Here is a 19,064-nt window from a genome sequence, read left to right on the forward strand (position 1 = left end):
CACCACCTCCTTTCACCAGCAGAGGGAGTTCATCGGACATCAAAGCTGAACGAGAAAATGAGCTCACAACAGGGGGGCCATAGGACCCCCAGGCTTCCCTGGACAATGAGCGTGAAAGGCCAGGACCAACTGATCCTCATGGACTGAATGCGCCGGGACCCGCGACCGGTCCTCAGGACCGTAACCTTTCCAATGGACCAAGTACTGAAGTGAATGGCGGAGCCTATGAGAATCCACAACCCGTTCCACTTCATACTCGGTCTGGTCATCTACCACAACAGGCGGCGGGAGCAAGGGAGACTCATCAGAGGAAGGCACCGACGTCTTCAGAAGTGCCTTATGGAATATATTGGGGATCCACAACGATGGAGGCAAGCGCATGCGGAAGGCCAAGGAATAACCACCTCTAAAATTTCATAAGGGCCAATAAACTTGGGACCCAACTTAGCAGAAGGAATCGTCAATCTAATATTCTTGGTGGATAACCAAACCTTATCCCCCACCTGGTAGGTCGTTTATCCGCCAAAAATTTATACTTTCCCTGAGCCTCCCCAATGTTTCTCTGAACCTCACACCAGATCTCCCCCCAACTGCAAAAAGGCTGAATCAGCCCCTGGACAAACCTGAATCCAGCCGGGAAAACTCACCAAAGTGAGGGAGAAACCCATAGTTGCAGAATAACGGGGAAGTACCAGTGGACTGATTTGACACTATTATTGAACGCAAACTCTGCCATGGGTATTTCGCAGATCACCAATCTGGACGTAGCAAGACATCGCAATATCTGCCCCAAAGACTGATTAGTCCTTTCAGTCTGACCGTTGGTCTCGGGATGGTTGGCCGATGAAAAGGTCAGACTGATACCCAGCATTTTTCAAAAAGCCCTCCAGAATTTTGCCACAAATTGCACCCCTCTATCAGACACCACACTGACAGGCACACCATGCAATCGGACCACATGCTCCATGAACAGTTTAGATAGAGTCTCAGCATTAGGGTGGCCTGCCAAAGGTACAAAATGCGCCTGTTTGAACCTAACAACTACCCAGAACACGGTTTTGCCATTAGAGGGAGGAAGATCGGTGATAAAATCCATGGACAGATGAGTCCACGTTCTTTCTGGAATTGGCAGTGGCTCCAATTCCCCGGCCGGACGGTTATGAGAGGATTTAGCGCGAGCACACGTTTCACAGGAAGACACAAATCCAGTGACATCAGAAGCCAACAGAGGCCACCAAAACAACCTAGTAATGGCTTTACTTGTGGCTGAGATTCCAGGATGCCCACTCAGAGCTGAGTTATGGAACTCCTGAAGCACCCTTATCCGATACTGAACAGGTGCAAAGAGCTTATTATCAGGTATGGACAAAGGAGCAGGAGATTGGGCCTCACAAATCTCTTTTTCCAATGCCGGGGACACCACAGCCACCACCACTCCGTGCTGAAGAATTGAGGAAGGAGGTGAAACTGGATCCAGGCTACGAGATAAAGCATCAGCCTTCACATTCTTGGACCCTGATCTGAAAGTAATAGAAAACTGAAATCGGGGAAAAAAAAAAAGTGACCACCTTGCCTGTCTCAGAGTCAGACATTTGGCGGACTCGATGTACGACAGGTTCTTGTAATCCGTAATGACAGTGATACGATGGACAGCCCCCTCCAAAAAAAATGCCTCCATTCTTCAAATGCCAATTTAATGGCCAATAGCTCCCAGTTACCCACATCATGATTCCTCTCAGCAGAGGAAAATTTTCTCGAAAAGAAGGCACAGGGCCTTAAGTTAGTCAACGTGGTGGGCCTGTGGGACAACACAGCCCCCACTTGCAACTCCGAGCCATCCACCTCTACAATAAATGGTTTAGACAAATCAGGTTGAACCAATGCAGGGGCGGTCATGAAACAGTTTTTTAATGAAGAAAACGCCACCACATCGGGAGCTGACCATTTTTTTAAGATCAGCCCCCTTACGAGTTAAATCCGGTTTGACAATGTGGGAAAACCCCTTAATGAATTTTCTATAATTGGCGAAACCCAGAAACGCTGAAGACCTTTGAGATCTCTGGGTTGCACCCAATCCAAAATAGCCTGTACCTTCCTAGGGTCCATGCGAAGCCCCTCAGCAGACAAAATGACCCCTAGGAAGGACAATTTCTGAGCAAAGAACGAACACTTCTCTGGTTTAGCAAATAGTGAGATCTCCCTAAGCCTCTGAAGAACCGCACGGAGGTGGCCCATGTGATTTTGTTTATCAGAAGAATATATAACAATGTCATCCAAATAAAAAACCATGAAACGCCCATTAAATCTGAGAAAACATGATTAATGAAATTTTAAAATACTGCTGGCACGTTAGGCCAAAGGGCATAACCAAATTCTCAAACAATCCCTCAGAGGTGAGAAATGCAGTTTTCCACTCATCCCACTCCCGCATACGGATGAAATTGTATGCCCCCCTGAGGAGCACTTGGCCCCCGACAATTGATTGAACAAATCGGGTATAAGTGGAATGGAATAAGTGTTTCTTATCGTGATTTTAAGTTCTCGAAAATCAAGGCATGGGCGTAAACCACCATCCCTTTTCTTCATGAAAAAGAACCCCGCCACCACAGGAGAGACAGATGGCCGAATGTGGACCTTACGGAGGCTATCAGAGATATACTTCTTCATAGTGGCCCGTTCAGGGGCGGAGAGATTGTACAAACGGGCTTTGGGCAATTTGGCACCAGGAGCAAGCTCAATAGCACAATCGAATGGACGGTGTGGTCGTAGAACCTCAGCCTCCTTTTTGGAGAGCACATCCTCAAAGTCCTTCAGGTACTCCGGAATACCCTCCAGACTGACTGATGACACCGATACAGAAACAAGACATTTCTTGGAACAATTGGGAAACCATTTAACAATGTCCCAAGATTCCCAATTAATCACAGGATTATGTAATCGTAACCAGGGGAACCCCAACACCAGTCCAGAAGGCAGATTGTCCATAAAGCATGAAATATGTTCCTGGTGTAAGGAACTCACTTTAAGAAGAAACTCCTCTGAATCAAATTTGATGCCATTCTTAGCCAGTGGCGTTTTGTCAATGGCAACAACATGGATAGGAGTCTCCAGCCTGACTGTCACTAACTGACACCTGGACATCAAGTTAGAGTTAATAAAGTTCAAAGACAACCCGCAATCCATGAAGGCAGAAGTGGACATGGAGCCACTAACACAACAAAGTTCCACTTGCAACAAAATTTTTGAAAATAGATAAAAAGGTACATGAGAGTCTGGGTGACCTCAACGACAATCACCCAGACTCAGCCACTTGTTGGTTGGTGGACAGGAGGAGCAGTCTTTTTTCCAATGTCCGGGATCTCCACAAAAAAAACCACAATTTTCCTTCCTGCCTCCGTCTCCTCTCCTCCTCGAGGATGGAAGCCCCCACTTACATAGGTTTAGACAGCGGCAAAACAATTGGACCAGCAGAGAGCAATGGAACCACTTGCTGTGCGATACCTCTCGCACGCAGCCTCTGATCCATGCGGATACTTGAGTCATAGCTTCCTCCAATAACCAGGGAGGTGGATGGAGAGCCAGAGCGTCCTTCAGATTATCCGCCAGTCCACACCTGAACAGACCTCTCAGCGCGGAGTCACCCCAGGACATTTCAGAGGACCATCGACGGAACTGGGAGTTGTACCACTCGGCTGAGTGCTTTCCCTGAACCAGACCCATAATTGTGTCCTCTGACATGGTCCAGTTTGTCATAGGTTCTTTGAGGCCCTAGGACTTATCTACCAACATCCGTTCAGGGACAGAAGGGGGCAGCGCTAAAGCCCAAGTTTGGGGACCCTCCTTAAGTAAGGAGATAATAATCCCTACCCGCTGAGTCTCATCCCCAGACGATCGAGGTCTCAAAGAAATAAATAATTTACAACTCTTCCTGAATGTATGAAATTTATCTCTTATGCCAGAAAAGGTATCAGGAAACTTAACCTGAGGTTCGGGAGAATGCACAACAACATAACTGCATCCCCAGGTCGACTAACAGCATGATGGACAGTTTCCTGAACAGTCTGTCAGTTTTTTCTGTAAGAGAGTATGAGACGTGACAAGGGCCTGATGTTGCACCGAAAAACACCGCATCTTCTGTGTCAACCTGGAGACTTGATACGCTAAGTTACCAAGCGGATCCATGACCAGAGAAAAAAAAATGCAAAATCCCCTTTAAATGTGTTTGGTCAGCTATAATATAACGTGCTGCTGCAGTGTAGTACAGCGCAACCTCCTCCAGGGGGTGATGGTGAGGGAAGAGAGGTTGCACACCCACACACGGCGTAGTAACACAGAGCAACAGCACAGGTGTCACAGGTAATAAGAGTGGTCAGACTAGCCGAAATCAGCAACTGTCAGGAGCAGAAGTACCAAGGGAGACTGCAAGTGTGTAGTCAGGGACAAGCGAGAAGTCAGGACCTACCAGGAACGTCGTATCAGAAACGAAAGACGTAAGCCATTTTCAGGGTACAAGCCAGAGGGTCAGAAGCCAGTCGGAAAACGTGGTATCAGAATCGGAAAAACCAGAAGCACAGTCCAGAGATCAAGCCGAGTCATACACAGGTCCAAGTAAAAATGAAGACAGCAGAAAACAAACTCTTGACTAGATTATGGCAATATCTATGGATATATCAATGGATGTAGCTATGTATTCTATCTGTTCTATATCTATCTATCTATCTATAGATCTCTCTGTCTGTGGGCATTTTTAAAAACGGAAGGAGCGGATGAAAAAACGGATGCGACGGATCCTTTTTTTCAAAGGATCCGCTAGTTGGATCTGTCGAAAAAACCTGATCCGTTGCATCTCACAATCAAGTACTTCACAGAAGTTTATAACGCCCTGGCATGAAAATAAAAAAATCATATTTTTTTTCCACAAAAATGTTTTTTTTGCCCCCAATTTTTTATTTTCCTAAGGGTAACAGGAGAAATTGGACCCCAAAATTTGTTTTGCAATTTGTCCTGAGTAGGCTGATACCCCATATGTGGGGGTAAAACACTGTTTGGGCGCATGGCGGAGCTTGGAAGGGAAGGAGCACCATTTGACTTTTTCAGCGTAGAATTGGCTGGAATTGAGATCAGACGCCATGTTGCCTTTGGAGAGCACCTTATGTGCCTAAACAGTGCAAACCCCCGCAATTCTAACTCCAACCCTAACACCAACACTCCCCTGACCCTAATCTCAGCCCTAACGCTAACCCTAACCCTATTGGGAAAATGGAAATAAATGCATTTTTTTTCTAATTTTATTATTTTTCCCTAACTAAGGGGGTGATAAAGGGGGTTTGATTTACTATTTATAGCGGGTTTTTATGTTTGGCAGCTGTCACACGCTAAAAGACGCTTTTTATTGTAAAAATAGTTTTTGCATCACCACATTTTGAGAGCTATAATTTTTCCATATTTTGACCCACCGAGTCATGTGAGGTCTTATTTTTTGCGGGACAAGTTGACGCTTTTATTGGTACCATTTTTGGGCACATGACATTTTTTGATCGCTTTTTATTCCGATTTTTGGGACGCATAATGAACAAAAAACAGCAGTTCATGAATTTCTTTTGGGGGTGTGTTTACATCGTTCCGCGTGTGGTAAAATTGATAAAGCAATTTTATTTTTCGGGTCAGTACGATTACAGCGATACCTTATTTGTGTCTTTTTTATGTTTTGGCACTTTTATGCAATGAAAACAATTTTACAGTGGGGCAAAAAAGTATTTAGTCAGTCAGCAATAGTGCAAGTTCCACCACTTAAAAAGATGAGAGGCGTCTGTAATTTACATCATAGGTAGACCTCAACTATGGGAGACAAACTGAGAAAAAAAAATCCAGAAAATCACATTGTCTGTTTTTTTTTTCATTTTATTTGCATATTATGGTGGAAAATAAGTATTTGGTCAGAAACAAGCAATCAAGATTTCTGGCTCTCACAGACCTGTAACTTCTTCTTTAAGAGTCTCCTCTTTCCTCCACTCATTACCTGTAGTAATGGCACCTGTTTAAACTTGTTATCAGTATAAAAAGACACCTGTGCACACCCTCAAACAGTCTGACTCCAAACTCCACTATGGTGAAGACCAAAGAGCTGTCAAAGGACACCAGAAACAAAATTGTAGCCCTGCACCAGGCTGGGAAGACTGAATCTGCAATAGCCAACCAGCTTGGAGTGAAGAAATCAACTGTGGGAGCAATAATTAGAAAATGGAAGACATACAAGACCACTGATAATCTCCCTCGATCTGGTGCTCCACGCAAAATCCCACCCCGTGGGGTCAGAATGATCACAAGAACGGTGAGCAAAAATCCCAGAACCACGCGGGGGGACCTAGTGAATGAACTGCAGAGAGCTGGGACCAATGTAACAAGGCCTACCATAAGTAACACACTACGCCACCATGGACTCAGATCCTGCAGTGCCAGACGTGTCCCACTGCTTAAGCCTGTACATGTCCGGGCCCGTCTGAAGTTTGCTAGAGAGCATTTGGATGATCCAGAGGAGTTTTGGGAGAATGTCCTATGGTCTGATGAAACCAAACTGGAACTGTTTGGTAGAAACACAACTTGTCGTGTTTGGAGGAAAAAGAATACTGAGTTGCATCCATCAAACACCATACCTACTGTAAAGCATGGTGGTGGAAACATCATGCTTTGGGGCTGTTTCTCTGCAAAGGGGCCAGGACGACTGATCCGGGTACATGAAAGAATGAATGGGGCCATGTATCGTGAGATTTTGAGTGCAAACCTCCTTCCATCAGCAAGGGCATTGATGATGAAACGTGGCTGGGTCTTTCAACATGACAATGATCCAAAGCACACCGCCAGGGCAACGAAAGAGTGGCTTCGTAAGAAGCATTTCAAGGTCCTGGAGTGGCCTAGCCAGTCTCCAGATCTCAACCCTATAGAAAACCTTTGGAGGGAGTTGAAAGTCCGTGTTGCCAAGCGAAAAGCCAAAAACATCACTGCTCTAGAGGAGATCTGCATGGAGGAATGGGCCAACATACCAACAACAGTGTGTGGCAACCTTGTGAAGACTTACAGAAAACGTTTGACCTCTGTCATTGCCAACAAAGGATATATCACAAAGTATTGAGATGAAATTTTGTTTCTGACCAAATACTTATTTTCCACCATAATATGCAAATAAAATGAAAAAAAAACAGACAATGTGATTTTCTGGATTTTTTTTTCTCGGTTTGTCTCCCATAGTTGAGGTCTACCTATGATGTAAATTACAGACGCCTCTCATCTTTTTAAGTGGTGGAACTTGCACTATTGCTGACTGACTAAATACTTTTTTGCCCCACTGTATATAAAAAAATAATTATTTTTGCATCGCTTTATTCTGCGAGCTATAACTTTTCTATTTTTCCACTGATGACGCTGTGTGGTGGCTCATTTTTTGCGGGACAAGATGCCGTTTTCAGCGGCACCATGGTTATTTATATCCATCTTTTTGATCGCGTGTTATTGCACTTTTTGTTCGGCGGTATGATAATGAAGCATTGTTTTTTGCTTTTTTTTCATTTTTATTTTTTAAGGGGTTCGCTAAAGGGGTTAATTAACGGGACAGTTTTATAAGGCAGGTCGTTACGAACGCGGCGATACTAGATATGTGTACTTCTATTGTTTTGTTTTTTTTATTTCCAAAAAATTAATTTATTAGGGAATATTTTTTTATTTATTTAGCTTCTTTTTTTTTTTTTTTTTTTTATAAATTATTTTTACACTTTTATTTTTTTAATTTTATTACATTGTCCCGGGGGGGACATCACTGTCATGTGTGAGATCGCTGATCTGACACATCACACAGCGCTGTGTTAGATCATCGATCTGACAGGCACTGAGTAAGCCGCCTCCCTGCAGGCCTCCGAAGGTCCCCGCAGCCATATTGGATCCGGGGACCAGCAGGGAAGGAGGCCCCCAGAGCAGCGCAGCACATCGCGCTGCTCTGTGGGTCTCAGGGAAGCACGGAGGGAGCCCCCCCCTCCCTGCCGATGCTTCCTGGGAGCGCCGCTGATCACGATGACGAACTATCCCGGTCATAGGGGCCCGGGTGCCGTGGACGGGATAGTACATCAGATGTCAGGAAGGGGTTAAAGAAGCTAGCGGATGCACCTAAACTGATTCTGTTGTAAACTTTCTTTTACTGCAATGTAAGAACACATTGGTGAATAAAAAAATGACTGAAAAGCTATAAAGGAATAAGAAACTGGTGGGAGGTGGGATCTTGCTTTAAGCACCAAATTGTGTAATCAGTGTGACACATACCGGCGCCTTGGAAGCAGCGGTACTGTTCACGCTGTTCCCCTGTGCCGGGTGCCGAAGACCACTCTCCTCATTCTCCCCTGCTCGCGGTATTATCAGCGATAGCAGGGGAGAATGTTGTGAGTTGTATTCAACTGATAACAGCAAGAGCAGATGGCAGCTGATGGTTCTATTACTCCCATCAGTATACACCTGCTGCTGCTAATAACAGTGAGAGCAGGCGCCGGCTGATGGGAGTATACATCGCCAGCCGCCTGAGTTATAAATGAATAAAACGGTGTAGGTTCCCCTGTATTTTTGATAACCAGCCAGGCAAGATTGACTGCTACAGGCTACAACCCTAAGCTGTTATTGTTAGCAAGGCTGGTTATCAAGAATAGAGGGTGCACACGCTGTTGTTTTTTTAATTATGTAAATTAATTTAAAAAACGATCTCCCCCATTTTTTACAACTAGCCCTGCTAAAGCAGACAGCTTTTCTGGTATTCTCAGACTGGTAAGGGCCCCCACAGCCTAAAAATAGCAGCCCGCAGCTGCACAGAAAAGGGCCATCTATTAGATGTTCCAATTCTGGCACTTTTCCCTACTCTTCCCACTTGCCCTTTATCGGTGGCAAGTGGGGTTCATATTTGTGGGGTTGATGTCACCTTTGTATTGTCAGGTGACGACAAGCCCACGGCTTAATAATGGAGAGGAGTCTATAAGATGCCTATACCCACAGTTGTATTGTAAATATACACAACAAGAATAAAGTCTTTCATTTGAAATAAAATCATAACACTTTTCCTTTTTAGGATTTTAGTAACAGACAGGAGTTATCTACCGCACATACAAAGTGCAAATGTGACAAGTTGATACTAGCCAAGAACCATTTTTTCCATGTGTAAAAATTAATCTTTTCTCCTAGACATCAGATTTTCCTGTGCTGGATCCCAGCTGGACAGCCCAGGAGGAGATGGCTCTTCTAGAAGCTGTGATGGATTGTGGTTTTGGAAACTGGTAAGTTTTTGAAAAAGCAAAAAACTTTTTAACATGAGTCTTACAGCTGGGCATAGACTTGTCCACTAAAGGCGAATTTACACTTGAGTATCCGGCTTCCCAGTTGTGCAGTGTAGACAGGCGTATGAGCAATATGATCGTTCGGTGGTTAAATTATTTTTGTTTGTTTAAAAGATCATCGTTCTTGGCAGCACTTCTTAGTTCTGTTCTTTACACAAGATCTATTACATTTTGACCTAAGTATACTGTATATTAAATGCAGCCTGCCAGTGTAAACTGGCTTTTAAAAGACTGGCAAATAATCATCAATCGGCGGACGAATAACGTTGCAGTTCGCATAATGTTTGTCATCTTTTCACAATAGAATGCTAATCATTGTAGGAACCAATTATCAGAGGCCAAGTTGAAAGAATATATATATACAGTGCCGTGCAAAAGTATTCGGCCCCCTTGAACGTTTCAACCTTTTCCCACATATCATGCTTCAAACATAAAGATACTAAATGTAAATTTTTGGTGAAGAATCAACAAGTGGAACACAATTGTGAAGTTGAGAGAAATTTATTGGTTATTTTAAATTTTTGTGGAAATTCAAAAACTGAAAAGTGGGGCTTGCAATATTATTCGGCCCTTTTAACTTAATACTTTGTTGCGCCTCCTTTTGCTGTGATTACAGCTGCAAGTCGCTTGGGGTATGTCTTTATCAGTTTTGTACATCGAGAGACTGAAATTCTTGCCCATTCTTCCTTGGCAAACAGCTTGAGCTCAGTGAGGTTTGATGGAGATCGTTTGTGAACAGCAGTTTTCAGCTCTTTCCACAGATTCTCGATTTGGATTCAGGTCTGGACTTTGACTTGGCCATTCTGACACCTGGATATGTTTAGAGTTGTGAACCATTCCGTTGTAGATTTTGCTTTATGTTTGGGATAACATTATCTTGTTGGAAGACATATCTCCGTCCCAGTCTCAGGTCTTTTGCAGACTCCAACAGGTTTTCTTTAAGAATGGTCCTGTATTTGGCTCCATCCATCTTCCCATCAATTTTAACCATCTTCCCTGTCCCTGCCGAAGAAAAGCAGCCCCAAACCATGATGTTGCCACTACCATGTTTGACAGTGGGGATGGTGTGTTCAGGGTGATGAGCTGTGTTGCCTTTACGCCAAACATATCGTTTGGCATTGTTGCCAAAAAGTTCGATTTTGGTTTCATCTGACCAGAGCACCTTCTTCCACATGTTTGGTGTGTCTCCCAGGTGGCTTGTTGCAAACTTTAAACTACAATTTTTATGGATATCTTTGAGAAATGGCTTTCTTCTTGCCACTCTACCATAAAGGCCAGATTTGTGCAGTGTACGACTGATTGTTGTCCTTTGGACAGACTGTCCCACCTCAGCTATAGATCTCTGCAGTTCATCCAGAGTGATCATGGGCCTCTTGGCTGCATCTCTGATCAGTCTTCTCCTTGAGATGAAAGTTTAGAGGGACAGCCGGGTCTTGGTGGATTTGCAGTGGTATGATACTCCTTCCATTTCAATATGATCGCTTGCACAGTACTCCTTGGGATGTTTAAAGTTTTGGAAATCATTTTGTATTTAAACCCAGCTTTAAACTTCTCCACAACAGTATCACGGACCTGCCTGTTGTGTTCCTTGGTCTTGATGCTCTATGTGCTTCAAACAGAACACTGAGACTATCACAGAGCAGGTGCATTTATGCGGAGACTTGATGACACACAGGTGGATTATATTTTAACGTCATTTAGGACAACATTGGACCATTCAGAGATCCACAATGAACTTCTTGTTAGGCGTCAGGTTTCTGCATCTGCTCTGCAGGAAACCATAGCCTCACATTCTGCGGTCTCTTGCTGTCTTTCTACCGCAGAGGAGATTACTTTGCAGCAAATCGCTCCAGATACTAAGTCCCTCTGTTCTCCTACTGGGCATGCTGACGAGACGATCTCCCATTGGAGATCGGGAGTCATGTGCCCAGGTCCTGCTCCAGATCTCATTGGTCCATCTCGGAGATCTGGAAGCTTCCGCAAGGTCCCGGCTATAAAAAGCGCGCATGACCGTTCGGCCATGCGCTAGTATAGTCTCTAGTTGCTACTGTGTGAATGATGATGGATGTATGAACCTGCGAATGACTCATTAAGATCCCCTCCCTCTGATATTACGAATGTGTACAGGGACTTAGATTAGAGTCAGCGGCAGCGCGTGGCAAGCCTCAAGCCACTACAGGATCATCCACAGTGCTAGCGTCCGACATTGCGCCTGCTTCCTTGCTTTGTTGACTAGCGGCAGTGTCCTACGCCGCGCTGCAGTTGCAGCCCTCTTTGGCGTCGGCAGTAGCGACGCCGCACGCATGATAGGCCTAGACGGATGCAGCTCCTCTGTCTTGGGTCCTGCTCCTGTGACCAGATACCGTGTATGCATTTACCTGAGACCTGTGACACTAACAGGCTCAGCCTTTTGTGTTTACCTCTGCTGACATCTCAGTGAGCAAACAGAGATTGCTTAGCGCACTTGGGTGACATTCAACCCGCGTGCGCATTTCCGCCATATTGCTCGTCTGTCACTACTTTGCAGCAGTGTTTACACCTACTGCACGGTGGACCCCGAGCGGCGAACGCACTTTATTATTTTTATTTAGTGCGTTCCGCCATTCCTAACACTTCTGGAGTGAGTTTGCTGCACTGAAAGTAAAGGGGCCAAATAATATTGCATGCCCCACTTTTCAGTTTTTGAATTTCCACAAAAATTTAAAATAACCAATAAATTTCGTTCAACTTCACAATTGTGTTCCACTTGTTGATTCTTCACCAAAAATTTACATTTGGTATCTTTGTTTGAAGCATGATATGTTGGAAAGGTTGAAAAGTTCCAGGGGGCCGAATACTTTCACAAGGCACTGTGTGTATGTGTGTATATATATGTATACAGTACAGACCAAAAGTTTGGACACACCTTCTCATTCAAAGAGTTTTCTTTATTTTCATGACTATGAAAATTGTCCAAACTTTTTGTCTGTACTGTGTATGTGTGTGTATATACGCCCTGGCAAAAATGAAGAGACCACCACATCAAAACCCTGTCATGTGCAGCCCAATCTTCAGACATGAGCCCCATTGAAAACCTCTGGAATGTAATCAAGAGGATGATGGCTAGTCACAAGCAATCAAACAAAGAAGAATTGCTCAATTTTTTGCTCCAGAAGCAGTGTGAAAGACTGGTGGCAAGCATGCCAAGACCCATGAAAGCTGTGATTAAAAAATCTTGGGTATTCCACAAAATATTGATTTCTGAACTCTTCCTGAGTTAAAACATTAGTATTGTTGTTTCTAAATGATTATGCACTTCTTTTCTTTGCATTATTTGAGGTCTAAAAGCACTGTTTGTTTGTTTTTTTAAATTTTGACCATTTTTCCTTTTCAGAAAAAGAACAATTTAGGCCGGGCATACACTTGCGTTTGGGTGCTCTGCGTAGGGCTGCGTACTTCTTCCCTTAAGCTCTGCCTACTTCCGCATGCGTCCTGCGTCGTCCCTGCGTACATATCTTTAACATTGGGTACGCAGGGACATGCATTGTATGCGTATGCGTCCGCGTTCGTCGTTTTGACATGCCCACCGACCGCACGGGAACGCAACATATTGCGTTCCCGTGCTGTAGGGTAAGAACGGGTAAGGTGGTAGACTGAGACGAGGGAGGAGATATATGGTGTTGCTGAGCCATGGAGTGCTTTGTGGGTGAGGGTGATAAGTTTTTACTGAATTCTGGAGTGGATGGGTAACCAGTGTAATGACTGGCACAAGGTAGAGGCATCGGTGTAACGGTTGGTGAGGAATATGATCCTGGCTGCAGCTTTCAACACAGATTGGAGAGGGGAGAGTTTGGTAAGAGGGAGACCGATTAGTAGAGAGTTACAATAGTCCAGACAAGAATGAATAAGGGAGACAGTAAGAGTTTTTGCAGGGTCGAAATTAAGAAAAGGTCGAATTCTAGAAATGTTTTTGAGGTGCAGATAACAAGAGCAAGCCAATGATCAAATGTGGGGGGTGAATGAAAGCTCTGAATCAAGTATGACCCCAAGACAGCGGGCATGTTGCTGGGGAGTAATGGTAGAATCACACATGGAAATGGCAGTGTCGGGCATAGGTAGGTTAGTAGAGGGAGGAAACACAAGGAGTTCAGTGTTTGACAGGCTCAGTTTCAGATAGAGGGAGGACATGATGTTGGAGACAGCGGTAAGATGATCACTGTTGTTTTCTAAGAAGGCAGGCATGACGTCAGGAGAGGAGGTGTATAATTGGTTGTCTAGAGCATAAAGATGGTACTGGAAACCAAATCTACTGATTGTTTGTCCAATAGGGGCATTATACAAAAAGAAGAGGAGGGGGCCTAGGACTGATACTTGAGGAACCCCAACAGTAAAGGGAAGATGAGAGGAGGAGGAGCCAGCAAAAGATGCAGTGATGGAGCGGTCAGAGATAGGAAAACCTTGAGAGAAGTGTCCTTGAGGCCAATGGAGGGGAGGATAGCGAGGAGGAGCTGTTGATCCCCAGTGTCAAATGCTGCAGAGAGATCCTGGAGAATTAGCATTGAGTAGTGACCATTAGATGTAGCTGTTAGTAGACCATTAGAGTCTTTAGTGATGGCAGTTTCAGTAGAGTGTAAAGAGCAGAAACGGGATTGAAGAGGGTCGAGAAGAGTTTTCATATAAAAGTGGTTTTACAGACTTGTGCAATATAGCTGCTTTAATACATCATATAGCTCAAATGGGCATATATTGTTTTAACCTCTTCCAATATGACGTGTGAGGTTTCATTGATTCATTGTGCAGCTGCACACGCTTGGCACTATGGGTATGTTATTCTGACATCACAGACATACTCAATGAAGCTGTGTGGACGCCTGTGTTCAGGCACGCAGATGTGTTTTGTAACTTTGAGTGCGTTTTGTAACTTTAAGTGCGTTTTATACTCCTTTTCAGATGCGACACCTGAAATCATTTTGATAATTGTAAATGATTTGATGTATTTCTTAATGTCTATGTTGTGTGTAATTATTATTATTATTCTATGATGAATTATCTATATATGCACCGAGCACTTTCTGCACTATATAATCACTATGACATGGAATGTACATTTTAAATATTTTTTGTCTAATTGTTGTACCGAATTGTTAACATGTGCACCCTTTATATACTTGTACTATTGCTACACACATTTCTTGAAAAAGGATCTCGCATCCGAAACGTTGCCACGCCATTGGGCATTAAAGTTCACTTTTTTGACTTCATGTGCTGATTCCCTGTCTTTTTCTACATATATATATATAATATAATATATATATATATATATATATATATATATATATATATATATATATATATATATATATATATATATATATATATATATATATATATATATATATATATATAGCACTTTGACTGGATTTCTTTTGGTGTGCTGCTTTCATTTTGAGGACTATTTTTGAGGCTTGGTATATGCCTGGAAGGCTTGCACCCGCATTGTCTGTTCAATTTTTGTGCTGCTTTTTCCCTTTTTTTTATATATATATATACACTCACTGGCCACTTTATTAGGTACACCATGCTAGTAACGGGTTGGACCCCCTTTTGCCTTCAGAACTGCCTCAATTCTTCGTGGCAGAGATTCAACAAGGTGCTGGAAGCATTCCTCAGAGATTTTGGACCATATTGACATGATGGCATCACACAGTTGGCGCAGATTTGTCGGCTGCACATCCCTGATGCGAATCTCCCGTTCCACCACATCCCAAAGATGCTCTATTGGATTGAGATCTGGTGACTGAGGAGGCCATTTGAGTACAGTGAACTCATTGTCATGTTCAAGAAACCAATCTGAGATGATTCGAGCTTTATGACATGGCGCATTATCCTGCTGAAAGTAGCCATCAGATGTTGGGTACATTGTGGTCATAAAGGGATGGACATGGTCAGCAACAATACTCAGGTAGGCTGTGGCGTTGCAACGATGCTCAATTGGTACCAAGGGGCCCAAAGAGTGCCAAGAAAAAATTCCCCACACCATGACACCACCACCACCAGCCTGAACCATTGATACAAGGCTGGATGGATCCATGCTTTCATGTTGTTTACGCCAAATTCTGACCCTACCATCCGAATGTCGCAGCAGAAATCGAGACTCATCAGACCAGGCAACGTTTTTCCAATGTTCTACTGTCCAATTTCGATGAGCTTGTGCAAATTGTAGCCTCAGTTTCCTGTTCTTAGCTGAGAGGAGTGGTACCCAGTGTGGTCTTCTGCTGCTGTAGCCCATCTGCCTCAAAGTTCGACGCACTGTGCGTTCAGAGATGCTCTTCTGCCTACCTTGGTTGTAACGGGTGGCAATTTGAGTCACTGTTGCCTTTCTATCAGCTCGAACCAGTATGCCCATTCTCCTCTGACCTCTGGCATCAACAAGGCATTTCCGGCCACAGAACTGCCGCTCACTGGATTTTTTTTCTTTTTCGGACCATTCTCTGTAAACCCTAGAGATGGTTGTGCGTGAAAATCCCAGTAGATCAGCAGTTTCTGAAATACTCAGACCAGCCCTTCTGGCACCAACAATCATGCCACGTTCAAAGGCACTCAAATCACCTTTCTTCCCCATACTGATGCTCGGTTTGAACTGCAGGAGATTGTCTTGACCATGTCTACATGCCTAAATGCACTGAGTTGCCGCCATGTGATTGGCTGATTAGAAATTAAGTCTTAACACACAGTTGGACAGGTGTACCTAATAAAGTGGCCAGTGAGTGTATATATATATATATATATATATATATATCTCACACGCACATACATACAGCCCTGGCTTCTCTACATGTCTGACAGCCATTCTATTCCATCCAGAGTACACCTCATTCTACTTAATGTGCTTCTGATTAAGTGACCACCTGAACCAAATTTTAATTAGCGAATGTAAGTATAAAAAAACCCTGCTATGTTGTTCACAATCCTCTTGCAATAGGACAAGCTGGATGGCAAAACAAGTGCTAGCAATATCCCAAAAGTAATAGGAGTGAAAAAATAACTTTTGACCATGCCAAAGGAGTTGAAAAGAAAAGTTTTGAGTGAGGAAAAGAATGGCTCAATTCTGGCTTTACTATCAGACGGATACAGTGAACGTCATATTGCCTCCGTCCTTAAAATTTCTAAGACGACTGTCCATTACAACAAGGTCAAGCAGCAGACATAGTGGACAACGAAGTTACAGACCGGCACAGAGCAAAAACGACTCTCCACTGACCGGGATGGCGTCATCTTATTCGAATGTCACTCAGCAATCGCAGGATGACATCAAGTGACCTACCAAAGAAATGGCAAATGGCAGCTGGGGTGAAGTGCACGGCAAGAACAGTTCGCAACAGGCTCCTAGAGACAGGGCTCAAGTCACGTAAAGCTAGAAAGCTAGAAAAAAGCCTTTCATCAATGAGAATCAAAGGAAAGCCAGGCTGAGTTTGCCAAAGACCATAAGGATTGGACCATAGAGGACTGGAGTAAGGTATTCTTCTCTAATGAGTCTAATTTTCAGCTTTGCCCAACACCTGGTCGTCTAATAGTTAGACGGAGACCTGGAGAGGCGTACAAGCCACAGTGTCTTGCAGCCACTGTGAAATTTGGTGGAGAATTGGTGAAAATCTGGGGATGCTTCAGCAAGGCTGGAATTGGGCAGGTTATTCTTTGCGAAGGACGTATGAATCTAGCCGCATACAAGATTATCCTGGAAAAATAGTTGATTCCTTCTGCTCATCTGTGAGGACTGTTTTTTTTCCAGCAGGACAATGTGCCTTGCCACACAGCTAGGTCAATCAATGTGTGGATGAAGGACCACCACATCAAATCCCTGTCATGGCCAGGCCTGAACCCCATTGAAAACCTCTGGAATGTAATCAAGGGGAAGATGGATAGTCACAAGCCATCAAACAAAGAAGAACTGTTTAATTTTTTTGTACCAGGAATGGCATAAGGTCACCCAAAAGCAGTGTGAATGACTGGTGGAAAGCATGCCAAGAAGCATGAAAGCTGTGATTAAAAAATCATGGTTATTCTTCAAAATATTGATTTCTGTATTCTTCATGAGTTAAAACAATAGTATTGATGTTTCTAAATGATTATGAACTTGTTTTCTTAGCATTATTTGAGGTCTGCAAGCACTGCATTTTTTTGTTCTTTTGACCATTTCTCATTTTCTGAAAATAAATACAAAATTTAGTGCTTGAAAATTTGAAGACTTGTTGTCAGTAGTTTATAGAATAAAAGAGCAATTTACTTTTTACTCAAAAATATACCTATAAAGAGAAAAATCAGAAAAACTGAAAATTTTGCAGTGGTCTCTTAATTTTTGCCAATGCTGTGTACCAGGATATATATTATGTAATTATATTATACATATCCACATCTGTCAGAAAATTATTGCAATTGCACATGTTTTGTTATACACATGCTTAGTATGTATTGGAACAGCACAAGAAAAATTGACTGAACAAATCTGTTGCCACTTTTACAAAATTGTGGGTAAATAACTTTTTTTTTCAAGCATGTGATGCTTGTTCAAAATCACCTGTGGCAAATTACTGATGTGGGCAATATGAAAATCACACCTGAAATCAGAAAAAACTGGAGAAGTTAACTTATATGTCTGTGTGCCACCGTAAGCATGGAGAACAGGAAGAGAACTGTCTGAGGACTTGAAGGCCGAAACAATTTATAATGATTATATTGCACATAAAACATTTCACATCATATATTCAACACTACAGATTTGCAACACAAATTAACTAAACAATTACCTAAGTATTGATGGTATTTTATTTTCAACTCATTCAAGAGCCTTTTGATAAACAACGTTTTTTGTTTTTCCTTTTGCTGCAAAGATGAACAGATTTTTGGCAGTTCCAACTCTCGAACAGGCAACGTAAAGTTGACCATGAGAAAAGCATGGAGATTGCAAATCAATCCCTACTACTTTCAAGGACTGTCCCTGAGCATTGTTAATTGACATTGCAAATGCCCGTCAAACTGGAAACTGGAGGCGTTTAAAATCAAAAGGCAAATCAGATGGAATGAGTGGAATTCTTGGAATGAAAATGTCCTCTCCTTTGGCACATCCTGTTGCTGAGCTGTGTATCTAATCTTATCCTGTGTGAAACGTCTGCTGAGCTGTGTATCTAATCCTATCCTGTGTGATACTGTCTGCTGAGCCGTGTATCTAATCCTATTGTGTGATACTGACTGCTGACCTGTGTATCTAATCTTATCCAGTGTGATAGTCTACTGAGCCGTGTATCTAATCCTATACTGTGTGCTGAGCTGTGTATCTAATCCTATCCTGTGTGATACTGTGCTGAGTCATGTATCTAATCCTATGCTATTTGATACTGACTGTTGAGCAGTGTAACTAATGTTCTTCTGTGTGATACTGTCTGCTGAGCCGTGTATCTAATCCTATCCTGTGTGATACTGTCTGCTGAGCCGTATATCTAATCCTATCCTGTGTGATACTGTGTGCTGAGCTGTGTATCTAATCCTATCCTGTGATAGTCTGCTGAGCTGTGTATCTAATCATATTGTGTGATACTGTGTGCTGAGCCATGTATCTAATCCTATGCTATGTGATACTGACTGTTGAGCAGTGTATCTAATGCTCTTCTGTGTTAAACTGTCTACTGAGCCATGTATCTAATCCTATCCTTAGGATTAGATACATGG

The 19,064-nt window shown here is 43.1% G+C and overlaps 1 protein-coding gene across 3 annotated transcripts in view; it reads left to right on the forward strand.

Moving 5' to 3' along the window:
• TADA2A (transcriptional adaptor 2A) overlaps positions 1–19,064 on the forward strand; it is a 252,718-nt gene that overhangs the window by 36,846 nt on the left and 196,808 nt on the right. For 2 of the 3 annotated variants that reach the window (XM_073575616.1, XM_073575617.1), the window contains exon 4: positions 9,211–9,302. In XM_073575616.1, the coding sequence (XP_073431717.1) occupies positions 9,211–9,302 (92 nt within the window). Of the gene's footprint in view, positions 1–9,210; positions 9,303–19,064 lie in introns of those variants that run through there. The other variant, XM_073575618.1, reaches the window with a different exon arrangement.

This window comes from Dendrobates tinctorius, unplaced genomic scaffold, assembly GCF_039654945.1.
Source record: "Dendrobates tinctorius isolate UK_male_01 unplaced genomic scaffold, ASM3965494v1 ptg000045l, whole genome shotgun sequence".
Taxonomy (NCBI): Eukaryota; Metazoa; Chordata; class Amphibia; order Anura; family Dendrobatidae; genus Dendrobates; species Dendrobates tinctorius.